Raw genomic sequence first — 18,736 nt, 5'->3', positions numbered from 1 at the left:
GTGATTTCCATGTCTATTCTCAGGGGCGGGGTTGAAGTTACGAGTTTTGAAATTTCCGAAAGCGCGTAATTCCGAATTATTTGCCGGCGGATATTGAGGCAAAGAGAACAAACTTTGAAGAATCGACAAAGTTTCGAATGGTCGAAAATACGACGGATCAAAGTTCCGAAATACAAGATTATGATAATTCAAGTTCCGAAATAGCGGAATTCGGAAAAATAAAGTTTCAATGGAGTAAAGTCCGAAAATTAAAATATACTCAAACAGCGTAGTTTACTCGACGAGCGGGTGTAAAAGATCAAAAAAACTGAAAATAAAAATCACCAGAATTCCGAACGTAAAAATGCCGAAAATCAGGGGAGTGAAAATCTTCGATCGTTCGGAATCTCAATGTTTCAGATTTTTAAATCTCCTCATTTTCGCATTTTCGGAACATTGAATTGTCGAAGTTACGCCTTTTCGGCATTTTGTCCTTTCGGAAATTTCAATGTTTCGTGAAAGTCTGATTTCTTTACCTCAAGTTTCGCCGCCAAACAATTCAGAATTTGGCGCTTTCGAGACTTTTCAAATCTGAAATTTCAACCCCGCCCCTATTCTCAGGCAACAACTTTCAACTTGCGACTCTTAGCAATAAAACGTCGTTCCAGAATCTCCTAGAAGTCGTCTATTATACTCTGGGACAAAATGAACACACACACACACAGGGATAAACGCAAAGACCGCAATTGCGCAAAGGTCGTTGTTTCTTTAATTCTTACGTTCCTCCTCCTTCCGTTGCAACTTCTTTTCTCCGTACCATGAGTTTTAATTAATGTCACTCACCGTCGCATTTAGCGCGTAGTCGTCGTCGTCTAATTTCGCAATGCAATTTTCACCCAGCCAATCAACGCAATTCATTTCAAACGTGTCAACCTTATACGTGCGTACATATTACGGTAAAAGAATGAAATTTGTCTATCTCCATGACCCGCGCTTGCTTGCTCTCCAACTTGCCCAATTCTTAAGCCGTATGTATGCAAAATAAAAAAAAAAACAAAAGGAATGGGAAGCACCATTGAAACGGATGATGAACCGTCTTCTTTTTCTTTTCTTTTTTTTTTTTTATTTTTTATCGTAAAAAAATGCGCTAAAAAAAGTTACATAAATCCCAAACTCGTTGCTTTAAACAATAAAACGCGATTTAAACAATTTCGCAAAATCCTTCACCACCAACGGTAGCAATTCGTTTCGGATAAGAGTATAATTGAAAAGACACATGCGTGGTTTTACCACTTAATGATTGAATTTTCTTGATCCAGAGACATTTGTCGATATATCCCGCGGCCATGTGACAACTTCGCTCACATATATATATATGTATATATATATATATAACTTACAATTACGGTGCGATGGCTGAAGATGTACAGCAGCAATACGATCCGGTAGTTGTATGATGACCAATTAATAGAATGACCGACGAATCAACGATCGAGTGAAAGAGAAATATAGAAAAAGAGAGGTGAGATACTTGTCTCGCTTTTTCAAATCGTTGCTACAGAGCAGAACTGTTATAGCCTGGGCTAATCACTCACCGTCCCGAGGAATTTCTTCTCAGATATTTCTCTACAGGTGTTTCAAAATATTCCTTGATTGAATATATTCCTGCAGTCTTGCAGCAGCAGCAGCAGCAGCAGCAGCAGCAGCAGAAGATTAAAATATTCGATGATTCCTTGCGTAGATTTCAGTCTCGTTTAATACTTGCAAAAGTCACAACACACTCTTTCGTCCAAGCACTTTATTTTATTTTTTCAATTTAAATTTTTCATACTTTCTTTCTTATTGTTTTCACTTTTTTTTTTACCTACAGAGAAGAATTCTCTATTTTAGTCGATCGATATAACCAACTATCGCCCAAGACGTCAAATTTTCATTAACACGTTATGTAACGCATATTATAAACATATATATATATATATATATATTTGTAATACGACGTTACACCATGTACGTGTCATACCGTATTATGTAAGCGTTGTGTAAAATAAAGATAAATAAAAACATGCGTTAATAATAAAGGTAAATAATAGTATCGATCACCGATTATTATTATTAATATTATTATTACACCACACTTGACGACACGGCTGAATCTCTCTCAATTTTTTAAATTGTTTTTTCGTTCGTAATATAGGTGTATTAACATGGCAGCGATCAGTTAATTGATAAAAACGAATATGCAAATTTCCTATACGTTTCGTATTATAATTAACTTGGAATTTATTCAATCTGCGATATGTCGAAATATCGTCGTACGTATTACACACGCGATCATTTAATCGTAGATATGATATTGATATTGTATTATAGTCTCGAATTATCGAACAAACATGCTGCAGGTGTATCGTGACCCAGAAAAAACTGAGTAAAAGTTATTCGAAAAGAAGTTTTTTAAAAAAAAAAGACACGCTCAATTTTATCGCATACCGTATCGAGAGTTTTTAATTTTAATATATAATCTGATGATACGGATAAAGTTTGAAACAATTTTATTTATTTTTTTTCATTCTTTTAGCTACTACTTTCATACATTTTGCTTTAATATCAGACGATTCACGATGAAAAATAATTTTCAACAAACACCACTGAAGTAATTACGAGGAGGAGAAGAAAATAAAAAAAATACAAAAACTACGTTTAATTTTCATTCGATTTAAACAATGTTTATAATTTACGGTAAACCGAACACGTTGTATTTAAAACTCGTTACTCCGAAATTTTTCCCCTCTCAATGGTCGGAGTCTGTCTTTTTTTTTTTTTTTATCCTGTAACAAATGGTTTTAATTTCTTGAATTTTTTTGTATTAGTCGATGATTGGTCGACCGATTAATTAATTACCGCACGAAAATTTGACGCACGATATTGATAAAAAGAAAAATAAAAATCAATCACAAGTAATGAATGATAATTATTCACGATTATTGCACCGTGGTTAATTGATCATTCGTTTACTACAGTACGTACTTGTTAGATATCTGTAGTAGACAAACGAACCAAAATGTCCTCTCGACTCGGGGCGAATTATGAATCACAAAAACAAAAAAAAAACCAAAACAAGGAAACAGATGCGTACGAAGATGAAATTTGAAAAAAAAAAAATTTTTCTTTTAAATAAACTAAAAAAAAAAAAAATGTCAAAGCGTAAAAATTTTTCGCAAACGAGAGAAACGCGTCGTCGTATGTTTTCTAGACGTACGTATATAAGCGCCGAGACTCCGTGCACGTGTTTTTGTATCGCCGCACCGTTTACAGCTCCGTAGAAATACGACAAGCGCGACGATCGTACCTTTCGGATGGCCTGAGTGGCAATGCCTCGACTTCGATACCGAGCGTCGCGGCGGCGGTTTGTATTCCCCCTCCCCTCCCTTCGCCGTCGGGCTGCAGGCATCCCCCCCCCCCCCCCTCTCCCCGATCCGAAGCGCCGCGACGCTTATAATAAGACGCAAACGTGACCCAGAGGGACGTTGCTATTATTACAGGTACATGTGCATGCGAACGTGCGTTGTCACATTTCAAGTATAGTCGTAAGGCAACGAGTTTATACTTATTGTATACAGGAAATTCCGTCGTTAAACCCTTTGAGTCATAGTTGGTGGGTATTCTCACCACCTGTTTCATATCATTTTTTTTATTTTTTTTTTTATGGCTTCGTATGTTTAGAAAACTTTTCAATATGTTTCTTCACGGTTTTTACGCTAGTTCCGACAGTACGGTAATTAGGTTGAACTAATTACACGTTGAACTTTATCGTTTGATCGATTATTGATGAATTTGCAAGTTTAATGAATATATCGAATCAGTGAATGCATAATCCGAGCCTGTGGTATGATGATATACCTTTGACACGTGATACAACCATAAAAGTGATTAACAATTAAGAGAAGTAACGTGTAAAGGCAGTTTTAAATGAAGTGGTAAAATTACTTGTTCGTTTGAAAAAACTCCGTATTGACGGATCATTGCGCAACAATCGTTCGACCTATAAATATGCTCGTTAATAATTACGCCACGTACTTTGCATACCTATATTACGCGTATGAATAACGATGATGAGAGAAAAATATTGCAAGACCTGTAAAGCCTGAGGGATAATTTGAGGGAAAGTCGCTGACACGGGAGAAGCGGTATTTTCAGTAAGTCTGACTGGCGCACGTGAAACGTTTTCGTCTCGAATTCGTTCGCTAAGAATTCGTCATCTTTTTTTTATTTTTTTCTTTTTATTTCGTACAACGAGGCTGGCCAGAAATTTTTGAAAAAAAAAAAAAGTTCCACGACATGTCCAGATTTTCCAGGACATTTTCCCAGTTCCTAGTAAAGTAACTAAAACCTAAATAGTTCAGTTTGTTAACTCTGTAATCGGTTTGAATTAAATACGAATGGAAATAAAATATAACGTGAAAGAAAAAAAATAAAATAAAAAAATAATCAGCTAAGGCCAAATTTTTTTCTCGACGTAAAAAAGTAAATTCCTTCACCTAAAAAAATTATTTCCAATTCCCACGATAGAAAACTGATAGTTTCGGTTACTACCGTGACTGATGTAAAAAATTCCCCGACAATTGCCGGTTTTCCATGACTCCCTATAAATACCCCGATATTTCCAGGTTTTTCATGGTTTCCAGGCGAGTGGCCACCCTTGATAATAATCTATAGCGACCCGTTTCTTTCTCCCTCGACGATGCCGAGCGTCGCGACAATTCTGAAGCAAGGATAACCCAAAAGGCGAAACACAGCGGCGGCAGCCTGGCATTTACATTTATGGGGGTGTTAAACCGGCTATTCCGAAAGACCTGCAGCCGACTCGAGGTCCGGTTTACCTACGTTTCAGTTTCTGCATTCATCTCGTTACACGTCTTCTACTCCTGGCAACGTGCGACGAACTTTCGTAAAGGATAGAATATACAAGAAAGAAGGGAAAAAATTGTTTATTACGGAACGCGGAGCGGGCAAAGCGGTGAAAAAGAGCGAGATAAAGAGGAAACACCGCGGTGAGAAAAATTTATAGACTTTTCGGTTATCGTAAAAGTCACGACGAGGTACACGTGGTAAAAAAAAAAAATAATAATAACAATAATAATAATAAACAAATAAATAGACGTATACATACATATTCGAGAGACGATAAAAGTTGAGTTCATTTTACGATTTTTCTCTTCCCCCCCTTTTTTTTTTTTTTTGCTTTCATATTCTTGTAATAATGACACTGAAAATTGTCCGTTCATTTTTTTTTGTCTCTCAGTCAAAGAAAATCGTTTTATTAAATTCCTGTGGAAAAAAAAACAAGAAAAAAAAAGAACCGTGTAAACCGTGAATATATGAATAGTTTTAATACAAAAATTTTCAATTAATACATAAAGCGAAAATTTGTGAGTAAATTAAGATGAAAAATGGAGTAAGCAAGAATTTTCTAAATTTCCTTGGCGAACTGTGTTGAAAAACTTATTCACCGTTGGAGTTATTTCGAAATTTCTTTCTCGTCGTATCCGGCGAATAATTATTTTTTTTTCCACCTTTATCGAATAAATCTCCGGCGGTTCTTCGTATGCATAAAAGTGTAATAAGGCAGCCTGCAACGTCTACGGCGCAAGTGCATGCAGAAAGAGGAAGAAGAAGAAGAAGAAGAAGAAGAAGAAGAAGAAGAAGGTAAATGGTGGAGTTAAAAAACTACCGTGCCAGGTGGTACTCTGCACAAATCCCTCGGGTTGGATGAACTATCGCGTTACCCCCGGCATCGTCAGTTGACGTTATATAAACGCATAAGCATGAGAATTACGACAGTGTCTAATACCGGAATTTATGTTGCCCCACACACATTCGATGTAAGGTAATGTCTGTACAACGTGTATTAGATTGTGCAGGAACAGCCACCCTGTTGGAATTTTTATAGCACAAAGCATCGGGTTGTGCTGAACGATTCAAAAAGAACAAAAAATTAAAATATATAAATTTATTCTTGAATATTTTCATTTCAGATATTTAGGTACGTGTAGTCGAAAAAATCGACAAGTTCGCTGACTTTTCGTTGTTGATATATTTTGTACAAATTATGGAGTCAGTGAAGATGTCGAGAAAGAGAAATAAAAAAAAAAAAAAACTGTCGCGAAAGTCTTGCAGCGTTGTTTTATCATATATTCGTACGAATGTATCCCCCCCCCACCCCCTCAAAATTTATCCCAAACTCTTTCACTCTCCGATGACAAAATTCCGATTGTCTAAACCATACTCGCCAAGTTCGGTATGAGAGAAAATATTTTTTCAGTATTTTTACATGACAATGAGTAAATATAAATTTTATCGTTAAACGCGACTAAGTCACGCTGCAATTAGTGACTGGAATTAGTTAAATGGACAGCATTGCGGTGTTTATTGATATATCTGATAAATTGACCGATTGATTGTATTTTTACATCCGCATATTCCAAGCATTTCAACTGCACATGCTGCCGCGTTCGTGACGTTTAATTTTAAATTACATGCACAATCACATTTAAAGTGAAGAAGATGAAGGAAAATGTGTTTCATCAGTTTTGAATTTTGCCGCGCTTCGTATGACTAAAGTAAAGTAAAGAACCATGTCTATAGAATTAACGATATCATGTGTGATGTATAAGGAAAATTGAATCGCAATTAAATGATAAAGATTGAAAAAAGTAAGCGAAAATCGAAATGAAAAACTTGAATGTCTTTTTTTGTTTCCAGATAAGAGTTTCAGTGAATAACGTAAACGCAACTTGTAATTAATGAAATAAATCTTTGTTTTCAGAGCTACGCAAATACAGTTAACTTAATTTGCCAATCCAAAGCAATAACAAAAGAAGAAAAATTCATATATACAGATTTATATACAAACGTACACGATAATTGCATTGCGGAATAATTGATCACGCCGAATAATTAAAATTACGAAGCAGAAAATACAATTCTTCATTTATTTTTCTTCTGTTCCCGACAGACGCAGTTTTTGATCAAACCAGCGAAGTCGTGCGCTACGACTCGTAGAAACTTCTTTTTTCTTTTTATTCTCATAATTTTGCATAAAACGGTTACTCCTATTCATATTATCCTATCATTAGTTGCGCAGAAAGACTCGGTTTAGCGGCTCGATTCTTCTCAATCCGTCACGCACGCCCAGATATTGTAATTTGCATTACGGGACCAGACACGGGAAGAAGAAGAAGAAGAAAAAGAAAACGGCTCGAAAGAGACACAAGCTGAATGATTTTATAATATGTATAATGCGGAGCGGTACGGATCGGAATTGCAAAAACGGAATTGAAATGAACCCCGTGTAATGTGAATGATAATAATTCCGTGTTTATTGCGTCGTGATAAAGTGACGACAATCTATGAATAACAATAATAGCAATAATAATAAAATTTTAGAAGAAAAAAAAAAAAAAACTGCAAAATAACCGCTGATACGTCAAGAAATTTTCTTCCTCCTCGTCGAGCATCGGAACTCTATTCCTTTTTACCTACCAATCTTTGATCTGGATCTAAAGAATTGACACTTTCTGCTTGTTGGATATTCAGTGAACATTGTTTGTCTATTGATAGATTAGCCACGCGAACCCGCCCAAACATTGTTTTCGGTATGATGGGAAGCAAAGCTGGGATTCTGACCTATATCTATATATATATATATTATATATTAATATAGTAGGCGAGAGAAAGAAATCACGCGAATTAGACGCCCGAGAGTGATAAAAATTGCGCTCTTTTTTTTTTTTTTTGCTACCCACTTTTCAACTAACGGGCGTACATAATTTTTGCGAAAGTTACAGGCATACGGTATATATTGTATAATAATATAACGGCGATGGTATTTTGGTGGAGAAATTCTTACCTACAAGAGAAATTGCCTCGAAATATTTCCTCATCTGACGTTTCGTCATCTATTTAAAATTGACCTGGGTAAATCGTTGTTAATTCTGTGTCGATTAATCGTGTAAACACGCTACACATTCCGCATGTTCGAAACTGTAATTCTCAGGAAAAATTTTGCAACTTTCGCGCGTATCGAAAAACTTTCCCGAAATTTCTTCTCTCCACGTAATCCGAAACGTGAAACGTAAAGTGGTGAAAATTGTTAAATCAGGGTGCAGCAAAAGGTAAATAAGAAAAAAACAAAAAAAAAAAACACAAAGAATAAGAAGATGAAGATAAGGCGTGTATTCCATTGCAGAAGGTAGAGACGCTCGTGGTATAATTGAGGAAGAAGTTTTAATTGCTCGACAATAAAATTGCACGGCAGAGTAGCGATAAAATTAAGTGAGCAGGTAAGTCTCGACACGTGGTACGGTAAGATAAGGTTCTGAAACTTAAATTTTTCAGCTTACGGTATATTTCGTTCAACTTTTATTTTCGCAGGTCCTTCGTAGCCTTCCCTTATCTTTTATCGCGGTGTAATTTTGATTTTTTCACCTTTTTGCGTTATACCTTTGTTGTAATTTTTTTTTTTCTTTCTTTCCTACAACCGCATTTGTTTAACCAGCCACGGATGAACGAGTCTTAAGGCTATAAATATCTACGAGTAATAAAGGACTAGATATACCGACAATCGACTCTAGTTACCTACTAGTTACGGATGCGAATGTGCTTATGCGGGTGATGTGCATGACGCACACACGAATCTATCCTATTGATCGTGTTCACTGGGTGGAAATAGTTTGCATGGCCGATCATACAGCATTAAAGAGTGACCTCGACCTGCTCAGGCTGAATCCGATGCATTAAGCACGCAACAAAGCGAAAGAAATTACGACCGTTGGAATTCCCGTTCAATCGGAATTAGAAATAGTAAGAGGGAGAAAAATAGAGAAACAGAAGCATTCGTTTTTGTTGGTTTAATCGATCGTTTAAACGGTTGGCGCCTGCGTTTAATGACGAGGGAATTAAATGCAGGAAAAGTGGTTAAAAAATATGGGGCGAGGGACAAAGGTTATTCAATACGTAATTGACCGGTGAAAATTGCCGCCGTGAAAAAAAAAAAAAATAGTTACTTCATGAATCTGTGTATCACCGACTTCCTGAATTTAATTAAACGTATCGAGATTATTTTGTAACGCTGAAGTATCTTTATACGGTACTGCAGAGAAAGATGAGGGATACGAAGAATCGAAAAAAAAAGGAGGAAAACAATCGTTACAACATTTCATTTCGCAACGAGTTCCTATAAGCTGGAAATAGTAGCAACAGAGTGACATTTGACACGGTGTTTTATTAATTGCACGATCACTTGGTTAGCACCTGGTGACGTAATTAGGTTGAAGCATTAATTGGCGAGTATGTAGTCCATGTATACTTAGATTCGGTATACCTATTTGCGGGCATTACCAGTTAAGTTGAACTAACTAAACCGGCAAACCACTCTCACTTTTCCTCATTTTTTTTTTTTTTTTTTTTCTATCCTTTCTTTCAAACAATGCCCGGAATTATTCTGCTACAGTCGAAATTTTCAAATTCGTTTACAGATACGTGAGAGAACTTTCATTTCCATGAAAATTACTATTTTTTTCGTTTTTCCTTTCTTAATTAGGTATAATATTTTCTATTCGAACCTCAAGCTTCAATGAATGATAGATAATTGTGACAGAAAATAGTAAGAAAAAAAAAAAGTAAATAATGCAAAGACTAAGTAGTAAAAGTTGAGTTCGTAACCACCATGCCATAACGTTGCGATCAATTTCTCACTTCGAGAACGTTTACGAAATCAAAAAATTAATTTACGGTAATGTCAAGTCATATTCCTACACATAAGAATTTTTCGTCGACGACGATATGTCAACTTTAAATTTATTCGACGAAATTAATTATAACTCAAACTCCGGAGAACGATAATTGTTTCCGTTCCAAGCCAATTAAAATAGAGAAATCCGTTCACTAGATTATTGCACGACCTCAATCCTCCCAAGTTTAGTGAGTTGCGTTTCTGGTTTTGCGCAATGCTTGCGAGATCGTTCGCAAATCTTAAGTACAGATACGAAGTCGACAGCTAATCAGAGAAATTTTTTTTATACTTGAGGGTGGTTGTCCGATCAAAGTTCTTGAGTTTGAGTAATGATTAATCAGCCCCCGTAGGAGCCATCAAAAATTGCCATCGCCGATGGTTTTTCACATCGTCTTGGCGGGATATTGGTAAAAGTTTTCAACTAGCAAAAATCGCACCTCGGTAGAACCTCATTGGTTACGATATCGCCACTGCGCAAAGCTGATAAAACTTTGGACTATAAGCCCTATCCATAAGAAATGTAGTCAGTATTTCACCGCGAGAATTGTCGCCACCCGGTGGTGAATTTCAGAACACTCGAGGTAAAGAAGATATCTGTTCACCCGATAGTACAAATGAGTCGTACCGTTTGCAGTGACGCCATTGCACGGTAAAAATTAAAAATTGCAAAACGGGGATTCTCGTGTGCGGAACTTACACATTTGTTGTAGAGTTATCATTTCGCAGTGCAGAAAAATGCAGGATCTACAATTTGGCCGAAAGCGAAGTTTATCGAAGCGAATTCATTGAACTATACGTTTACCATGTTCAGATACTACCGATACCCGTAAAAAAAAATCATAGATCAATTTTATTACGGTATAATTAATTTCTAAACAAGACCCTTTCAGTAACTTGTTATTTGAGTACCGGTAATAAAGATCGAAGAAAAGGAAATAAAACCGAAATAAAACTAGAATCAATTTCGGGTTCATGTTTGTGAAATTATGGCTGAAGGTACAATAGAGTTGCAAGAGAAAGAGAGGGAGAGAGAGAGACAGAGAACAGAATTGAAATTGAGCCAACAGTTTGAATCGTAGCTCGGGGTGGTGGTGATAAATCATTCTAGACTCTGTGAGTTTAAGCCCCCAATCACGAGTGAAGAAGAAGAAGAAGTAAGTGCATAGAAGTATCGATCGAAGCTAGCTAGGACCCATAGTCGTAAAAGTATATTTCATTGACTATAAATAGTCCTCCTCCCCTCGTCCCTACCCTCCCCATGATATTACGAGTGGTTGGAAGTCGGCGCTCCCGTCCGCATCCTGCACCCGAAAGATCAGATTCATGAGATCAGCTCGAAGGTAGAAAGCATCGAAAGACTCGCCCCGGGGCCGATTTTATATGAAGAGGAGCACGAGCTCAAAACGTAAATATGTACCTACGTATCTCTGAAATGTTTTATACATATGCATTATATACCTGCCATACCTTCCCACATGACTTATCAGCGCCGTCTTTGAACCCTCGGAACGCGTTGTTACGCTATTATCGCATCTGTCTTTAACAGAAACACTTTCTGGCACGTCAAGTTTCCGATTGGAAAACCGGTGTCTCTTCTAGTTCAGATTTTCTATCGTCCCATTTCAATCCCCTCCCAAAAGTAAAATGCCTCGAGGCAGTTTGGAGGAATGTTCTTTCGGTTCATTAGCTTAATCACCTCCTTCAACTCATTGTTTTATTTTTAATACTCTGTTAACCGGATAAATCGTCATCGATTAAGCTGTAATGAAACTGCTGGACTCATACGCGTGAATCGTTCCTTGAAATCACTTTTCAGTCTTCAATTGCATCGTCTACACCATACGAACTAAATCGTTTCATCGTGAATTGTATTTGAAGCTTATTGTATTAACAGGAAAAGAATTTCCATGAATATCTACTCGCCCTAGTGAGAATCCTGACTTCAATATCTTTCACGACAGAAGAAGAAGAGGAAGAAGAAGACCATGGGAATGAAAATTGTGGGTTACGCGGAGGCGGTCGAATCACGACTTCCGAAGACCTGAATACTGCGTACCATATACATAAAATATTCATGAATGGGGTAATAACTATTGAAGGTGAAGGATATATACCCTCCAATATTTCATTACGATCCTAATACAGGTAATCACTGCATATGCGACGTGAACGAACCGCATACTTGTCTATATAACAACGTGCAGCCTACGACGTACAAGCGCATCCAGCATCTATTGAACACATCAGAAGAATCGAGAAGGAGGAGGAAGTAGGCGAGAGCAACGACGACCAGTTCAAGATAGGAGTTCGGATACTGCACGCGTTCGTCTGTCTATCTGTCTATCCACGTCCGTCTTTCAGGAGCCGAATGCACCCGCCACCAAGAAGAAGTAACTTTTACAACTAGTCTGATCGGTACGAAAGGGTTTCATGCCTCTTTGATCGCCGTAGACTGAGTTAAATTCTTACGCGGCTTTGCTGGTAAGTGAACCAAACCTCTTTCGGGTTATGTTCAATTAACCAATCTAGAACATGGCTAGAATTTTACTTTTCTCTCTCTCTCTCTCTCTCTCTCTCTATCTCGCCAGGTTTCCACTTAGCAGTTACGCGCACCATTCGTTATTAACAAGACGAGGAGTAGCATGAAGAACGAAGCGTCTGAGCTTTTTGCTAGTACTGTCCGTGTATCAGTTTTTGCAAGGTATAACGTGCAGGGTATAACCATTGGCCTATCAGCAGATTAATTTATTGACCATTGAAGGACGTACGAAGGAACGGGTGGTACAAAAACTCTCTCCCGCGTACCTTTAACCCGTACTGTATATGCATGTATTTGCAGGCATGCATATCAATCTTCGGAATAGCAAAGATGGAAGTAGACATGCTGTATTTACTTTATAGACGAGAGTATACGTAAAAAACTGGGAGCAAAACGCAGTAAGATCGTTTTCCGTATTGTTTATTACAATTTCTTAAGCAAGTTCTAGTAGGCGTACGCTAATTGAATGTCACATGCCATGCCGTAATTGACTCTCGTACCATTATTAACGGTCTTGGAAGATCGAGCTTTCGAAATCCCGTACCCAAAGCCGTAAACCACAAATGAATTACGGTCAATGCTCAACCATGAATTCCACGATTCCAGAGTATTGGGTAATCCAGGAGACACGGTCATTAAGGAGCTGCACAGCAAACATCCTAACCTTCTTCTGTCCATTCATCTACCATCTATCCAGCAACCTATATCAAAAGATGAAGATGAAGCGGAAGAATAAGAAGATGTCTAAGGCCGTGTGATTGACTATCGGCATCGAAGTGAGACAGGAAAAACAAATGACCAAAATAAAAAGAAATAAAAGAAATAACAGTCACTGAGCGTGAGCAGGAAGAGAAATGAGGGGGAAAAAATAAACACGTATAGCGGAATGAACGGAAAATTGATGAAGCGCTTGTCCAGAGTGCCTCAAGAATCATGGTGCTTTACCTGCAACGATGCGACGAGGCGAGTCGGATAGGCCAAGAAACGATAGTCGGCGCGAGGACAACTGGCGATGACCATCTTATCAAAATCTCGAATCTCGCGCTCGCACGTTCGGATGAATATACACGGTGATCACGCGAGCACGTGTATCAGCAGCAACAGCAGCAGCAGCAGCGCCGGTCGCGCGAGGCATATATTCAGGTGTTAATTTCAATACCGTGACTTCCGGTTCTTCGTCGGGACAATGCGAGCCCCACACCAAGGATCAAAGCAAATTCCTGCATACTGCTACCGTGTGTTGTGAACCGAGAATCGCGATGAAAATGGCTGCGATCCTGAGTCGATATAAACAATGCTTAAAATAATTCGGATGCATGACTTTGACGAATTACACGAAAAAGCAGTTAGATTCATTCGTCTTGGAAAGAAAGTGAACCCCTTTGTCCGAGGCGGAACCCATGAAAGCGATGAAATCTATGGAGGGAAGGGAGCGTGGACCGGACCCCGAAGGAACTGGGTCGAGTCCTATTCCTAATCCCCGGTTTAATAAGTCGCCGCCAAAGTGTGGGGATAAAGAAGACAGGGTCGAGATCCGCTGCATGGTCGTAAGCGATAAGTGTCGTAAGTGCAGGCCGTGCTCGGAGTGTCAACTCCGTCGGAAGCGAGTCGCACCGAGCGACTAAAAATCGGTATTCCGGTTGTAGGTTTTATCGGGAAAAACCGAAACGGAATACCGAGAGTGTTCCAACTACCTCATCCACCACGTGCATGCTACCACGGTGGGACAAGCTGACTCTATCTCTGCTACGCAGAGGTCGAGAAATTTCTCCTGGCTTCGAATTTATCTCGCGATGGTCATGCCTACGGTGGTCGAGGGTTCAGAGTTCAAAATGTTAAAATGCAGAAGAGGATGGAGGTGGATGTGATCCTCGCGGGTTCCAATGGGCCGAAACGGCGCGGCGCGACCCTGTGGAGTGCACAGAAAGACGGTGATCGGGTTGCGGGTGAAGACGTTACACGGGTATTCACGTGTAAACGTCTACTTGTACAGGGTACAACGTGTAAGCCAACTGCGGATACAGTCCTGCATCATCTACGTATGAGCGCATACACAAGAAACCTTCAATCATTGTCAATCAGGATAGAATAACGCGGCACCGTTACGTCATCGCACAAACATCCTCTTCCCCCTGACATTCCTTCCCGCGGGTTATGCAGGTAGATAGTTACGATACCTGAAACACACCCACATCCACATCCACATACTGCATATACCGAAAGGCGACAGTCCCGTTTCCACTATTACGATAACGTCTACCACCAGTTCGTACCTTATACCTAGAATGCTTGTGCTACTGTCGTATACAACGAACCTTGGTGTTTTACATCAACCGAAACCAGAAAAGTCTACTCGTTACAGTATAAATTCTGCATCTCTGCACGAGTGTGAAGATGGACTAATCTCTGTAACCCGTCCTGACTTCGACGCAGGCACACACTCCTTGTGCAAGGGATGCAGGCAGAGGACGACGTATATTTTCCGTTAAAGTTGTTCATCCACGGCCGGCTCCGTTGGATCCTGCACAGTAGGCTCCGACCCCGGGAGCCAACTACTCTCAGAATCCGGTCACCCAACGGTTGCGTGGGCGCTTGCAGTCAGGCAGCTCGGGAATATTCCCAGGATAGCAAGCAGGCGAGGCTGGCTGGGGCCAGTGGGCGAGGAGTGTCAACAATGTTGAACGTCGAAACTGACGTGAGAACGGCTCCGTTGCATCCTCCTTCCTCAGCCTACCTCACCCTTCCTCGACTTGTAAGCCTGCACAGTTTCTAGTACCAAAACCCTGATGATGATTTTTCTTCCGATTCGATTCCGGTCATCCGGAAATCGTGAGTTCCCTAAATGGAAGCGATTCACAGTCTTTCGACGTCACTATAAAAGTCACCGCGTTGTGTGCCAGAATATAAAAACGTTTACGGTAACCTGGGCACAGGACCGCAGGCCTTGAACACTGGAGGAGACTGGAGACTTTACGACTGGTGCATGATCTTTTGCCATCCAGACCGTTGGAATAGCTTCGATACGCAGCTGGGTTGAGACTCGGGAACACTCGAGTCCTACGTCGATAACTGAATAGTAGGACACGCAGTTGCGAGTATACATTGCCTGGTATAGTACATAATGGAAAACCATGAAAAAAACCACGGTGCCCGTGGCTTGTCAGGATCCTTATCACTTATCGTTCGCATAATCATTGCATTCGGTCCGATTTTATCACTGTACGATTTGCAATATGGAACGGGGTAAAAATAGGAGCGTAAGTTGAGTTGATGGGTGAATGAACCTGAAGCTAGCAGCCAAAGTTAGCAGCTAAACGTGACAAACTTTTTGGAAATAGAAAAATGCGCTTCAGTTTTATCCTCATAGTTGTATAAAAGTATCGGGGTTCAAGGTATGTCACAAAATTGTGATTTCCGGACTTTACTACCTTATTCGAATGAACGTTAAAACGTTTGGCTGCTAATTCTTGCTGCTAGCTTCAGCCTCGTGGTGGGTGAACCTATTACATTCTATCACCGGTATAAGGTTTCATCCACTTTGACCGTGCCCAATGGTGAGACGAACGTCTCTATACGATATCCAATACGGGAGTATATGGGAGTCCGTAGCTAACTGGAACTTGAGAATATGTAAACACAGTGTTTGCGGATAGTTTTCTTAGGTTGCTCACAGTCTCGCCGTGCCATCGAACTTTAACCGGTGTAGGTACCTCATTACTCGTGAGAAATTTCATACTGGCTACAACCACACCCCTACTTTTGTACCTCCATACTTTGATAGAAATATGAGGATAAAACTGAACTGCATTTGACTGCTGATTCTGGCTGCTAGCTTCATCTTCAACACAACCATGCGATACACGATTACGATTTTAAACGTTAAAAGGACACAACATGCAAAGTACTACCTCTAAAAATAGCCAACAAAGCGTTGCGTTAGATTGCAACGAAGAAATTAACCATCAAATTGAATTTTCTGAACATTACTGTAACCGTGTGAGCGGTGTTTCAAAGATGGAAAATTCTCTTCTCCTTGCTCTTTGCACCCCAGCACTTTATCCAGGTTCGCTCAATGTCAGTTATTTTGTCGCGTGGGCGTCGTCGTTCGAAGTCTTTAATGTTCTTTCTGGGAATATCACAGGTATGTTACATACTTTATATGTACCTACAAACCCACACACGTACAAGTACTGAAGAACGTATCCAACACCACGCCAAGTCACAACCCTGGCCAAGATGATGAACTTACTCGAAGAAATCTCCAGGCGGGCAAATGTTATTATAATTGGCGTAAATTGTATAAATATATAAAGAAGATGAACCACATTTTTATCACGATTACGGTTGTTTTGCCGAAGGTCTTACCTCCTCAAATGTATCTTGCGGTTTACGCTTTGACTTTTCTCGAGTATTCTATGCACCTGTGTAGGTACAGCCTCATACTACCTACCTACACACATCAGACTAATGAGGGTAATTCGTAACTCCCTTTCGGAAATTCCCATCTAATTCTAATCACGCTATTTGCAAGCTCATTTTCTGCTTTTCTCTTTACTCGGGCATACCTATGATTTTGTTCCCAAATCCAATGAGCTTTTTTTTAGGGTCATGTTGTCACGATACAAAGCATAACTGATTTTTTGCCTTGTTCTATCTGCTTGTTAACCAAAAATAATTCTACCTGGCTCTTTTGTATCAATTTCATGATTTAAAAAAAAAACCAACAAAACATTGACGACTTTTCAGAACGAATCTCTTTTTCAAAATTATAGATCCGGATTCGATCCCCCCCCCCCATGCAATAACACTATAAAATCCCCTGGTGCGGGCGGATCGATTAACAAGCGACACGAAACCCCGGATAGAATATGAGCAAGAGCCGCCCTCTGTTGTCGGAATAATCCAGTTAGCGGTAAGCCGCGACTCTCGACGATTACGTTGTATAGCTGTTGAAAAGCTGCAGGAAAGATGAAGAGGATGTGGAGGAGGAGGAGCACGTGGCTTTTGGAGTGTCAACGTCGTCGCGGTGCGGCCCGACGCCGCGACGTCGGCACGTGTAAACGTGACTGTCGAGAGGTACAGGGAGGGAGAGGGGGGGAAGGATTACGCCTGTTTCTGAACGATTTCACAGCCTGGTCTCCCCCATAATTCGTTGTCGCGACACCACCCGCGGAGAGTATTCAAGTTCAGGGAGTAAATTCGCGACCGGAAAACTCGAATGTAGCTCTTTTCGCGTAGTCATAAAATAAAAGTCGAGTAACGTAATGTAATGTAAATACATACATATATATATATATATATATATATATATATATATATTATATATATATATATATAAAGCTTTTTCGCACAATCGTTTTATTTGTTTAAATTTGATGAAAATACTCACATTTTTCATGGCTACTTCCTTGACCTCGGCGAGGAGCGTGGCTGCCGGCGATAAGAAGGACTTTAAAAATTCATCAAGATTCCCGTGATAAGCGCATACCAGGATGTCTCGCGCCTGTCTGGTCAGTAGGTCGAGGACTCCGTTACCGTATATTGGTCCGAGGAGATTTTTAACCAACGTCGCGACGTCGTACCGTCCCTGAAAAGAAAATCAGATTAGATATATGATAATTGTTAGACAGTGACGCGCGTTATATATACCGGGACAATCTCTCTTGAAACTTGAAAACCAACCGCACATGCGTCGAATAATTAAATCTCATTGGTCGGCGAAATCTTGTCTGCGACGCAGGCGGGCAAACCTACGCAAAATGTGTGCGTCTGAAGTTTCAAAGAGCGTAAAGCTTTAAATTCCCACCGTTCTTTGAAGAATCAACTTTCCGGCCCGATAACAAATGCTTCCCAAACCTTTCCTCGCCGCCGCCTCAATTATTTAAGATTCTAACCTCGAAAATTCGTATCAACTACATCGCCGGCAGAAACAGTTTGTATAATATGCTACACAAGACGTAAGACGTAATCAGATCAGTCAGATAAAACTACGAAAAACAATCGACACGTATTTCATTTTTTTTTTTTTTTCAATTCAATGTTCATTAACAAAGGTATATCATTTTTTTTTTGGTGGGTGAGATGCGGATGTAACAATAATAATTTTGACGCTAAAATCAAAGGTTCGGCGATCCGGTAATTATATAGTACAAGTCGTACGAGAAGACGTTCATTACTAATGCAAATATATATTTATGCGCATAAGTTATAAAACACGCCCGTGTTTCGTGACGTATTACATACATAATGTACATACATGCGAGAAATTCCGTACGTATCAAAATTCAAGTTGCAAAGACGCGTGGAGTCGTATAATAACAAACGTGTTTGTTATTTTTTAGCCTAGTTGTTATTTTATCATTTCTTTTTTTTTTTATTTTTCCCACGTGTCTTAGCTCTGAAATCTGGCGTGTGTCTTGCAAATGACG

General features: G+C 39.5%; 1 protein-coding gene and 1 non-coding gene across 2 annotated transcripts in view; both read right to left on the bottom strand.

Moving 5' to 3' along the window:
• Positions 1 to 18,736, bottom strand: part of LOC107224435 — a 192,503-nt gene that overhangs the window by 123,330 nt on the left and 50,437 nt on the right. The window contains exon 3 of the mRNA XM_046732611.1: positions 17,698 to 17,895. Within this exon, the coding sequence (XP_046588567.1) occupies positions 17,698 to 17,895 (198 nt within the window). The remainder of the gene's footprint in view (positions 1 to 17,697; positions 17,896 to 18,736) is intronic.
• Positions 10,111 to 10,251, bottom strand: LOC124293184. The gene has a single exon (XR_006903131.1). It is a non-coding gene; the product is annotated as a U4 spliceosomal RNA (small nuclear RNA).

This window comes from Neodiprion lecontei, chromosome 2 (assembly GCF_021901455.1).
Source record: "Neodiprion lecontei isolate iyNeoLeco1 chromosome 2, iyNeoLeco1.1, whole genome shotgun sequence".
NCBI lineage: Eukaryota > Metazoa > Arthropoda > Insecta > Hymenoptera > Diprionidae > Neodiprion > Neodiprion lecontei.
The sequence above is the reverse complement of the archived record's forward strand: the minus strand, read 5'-3'. Positions and strand labels throughout refer to the sequence as shown.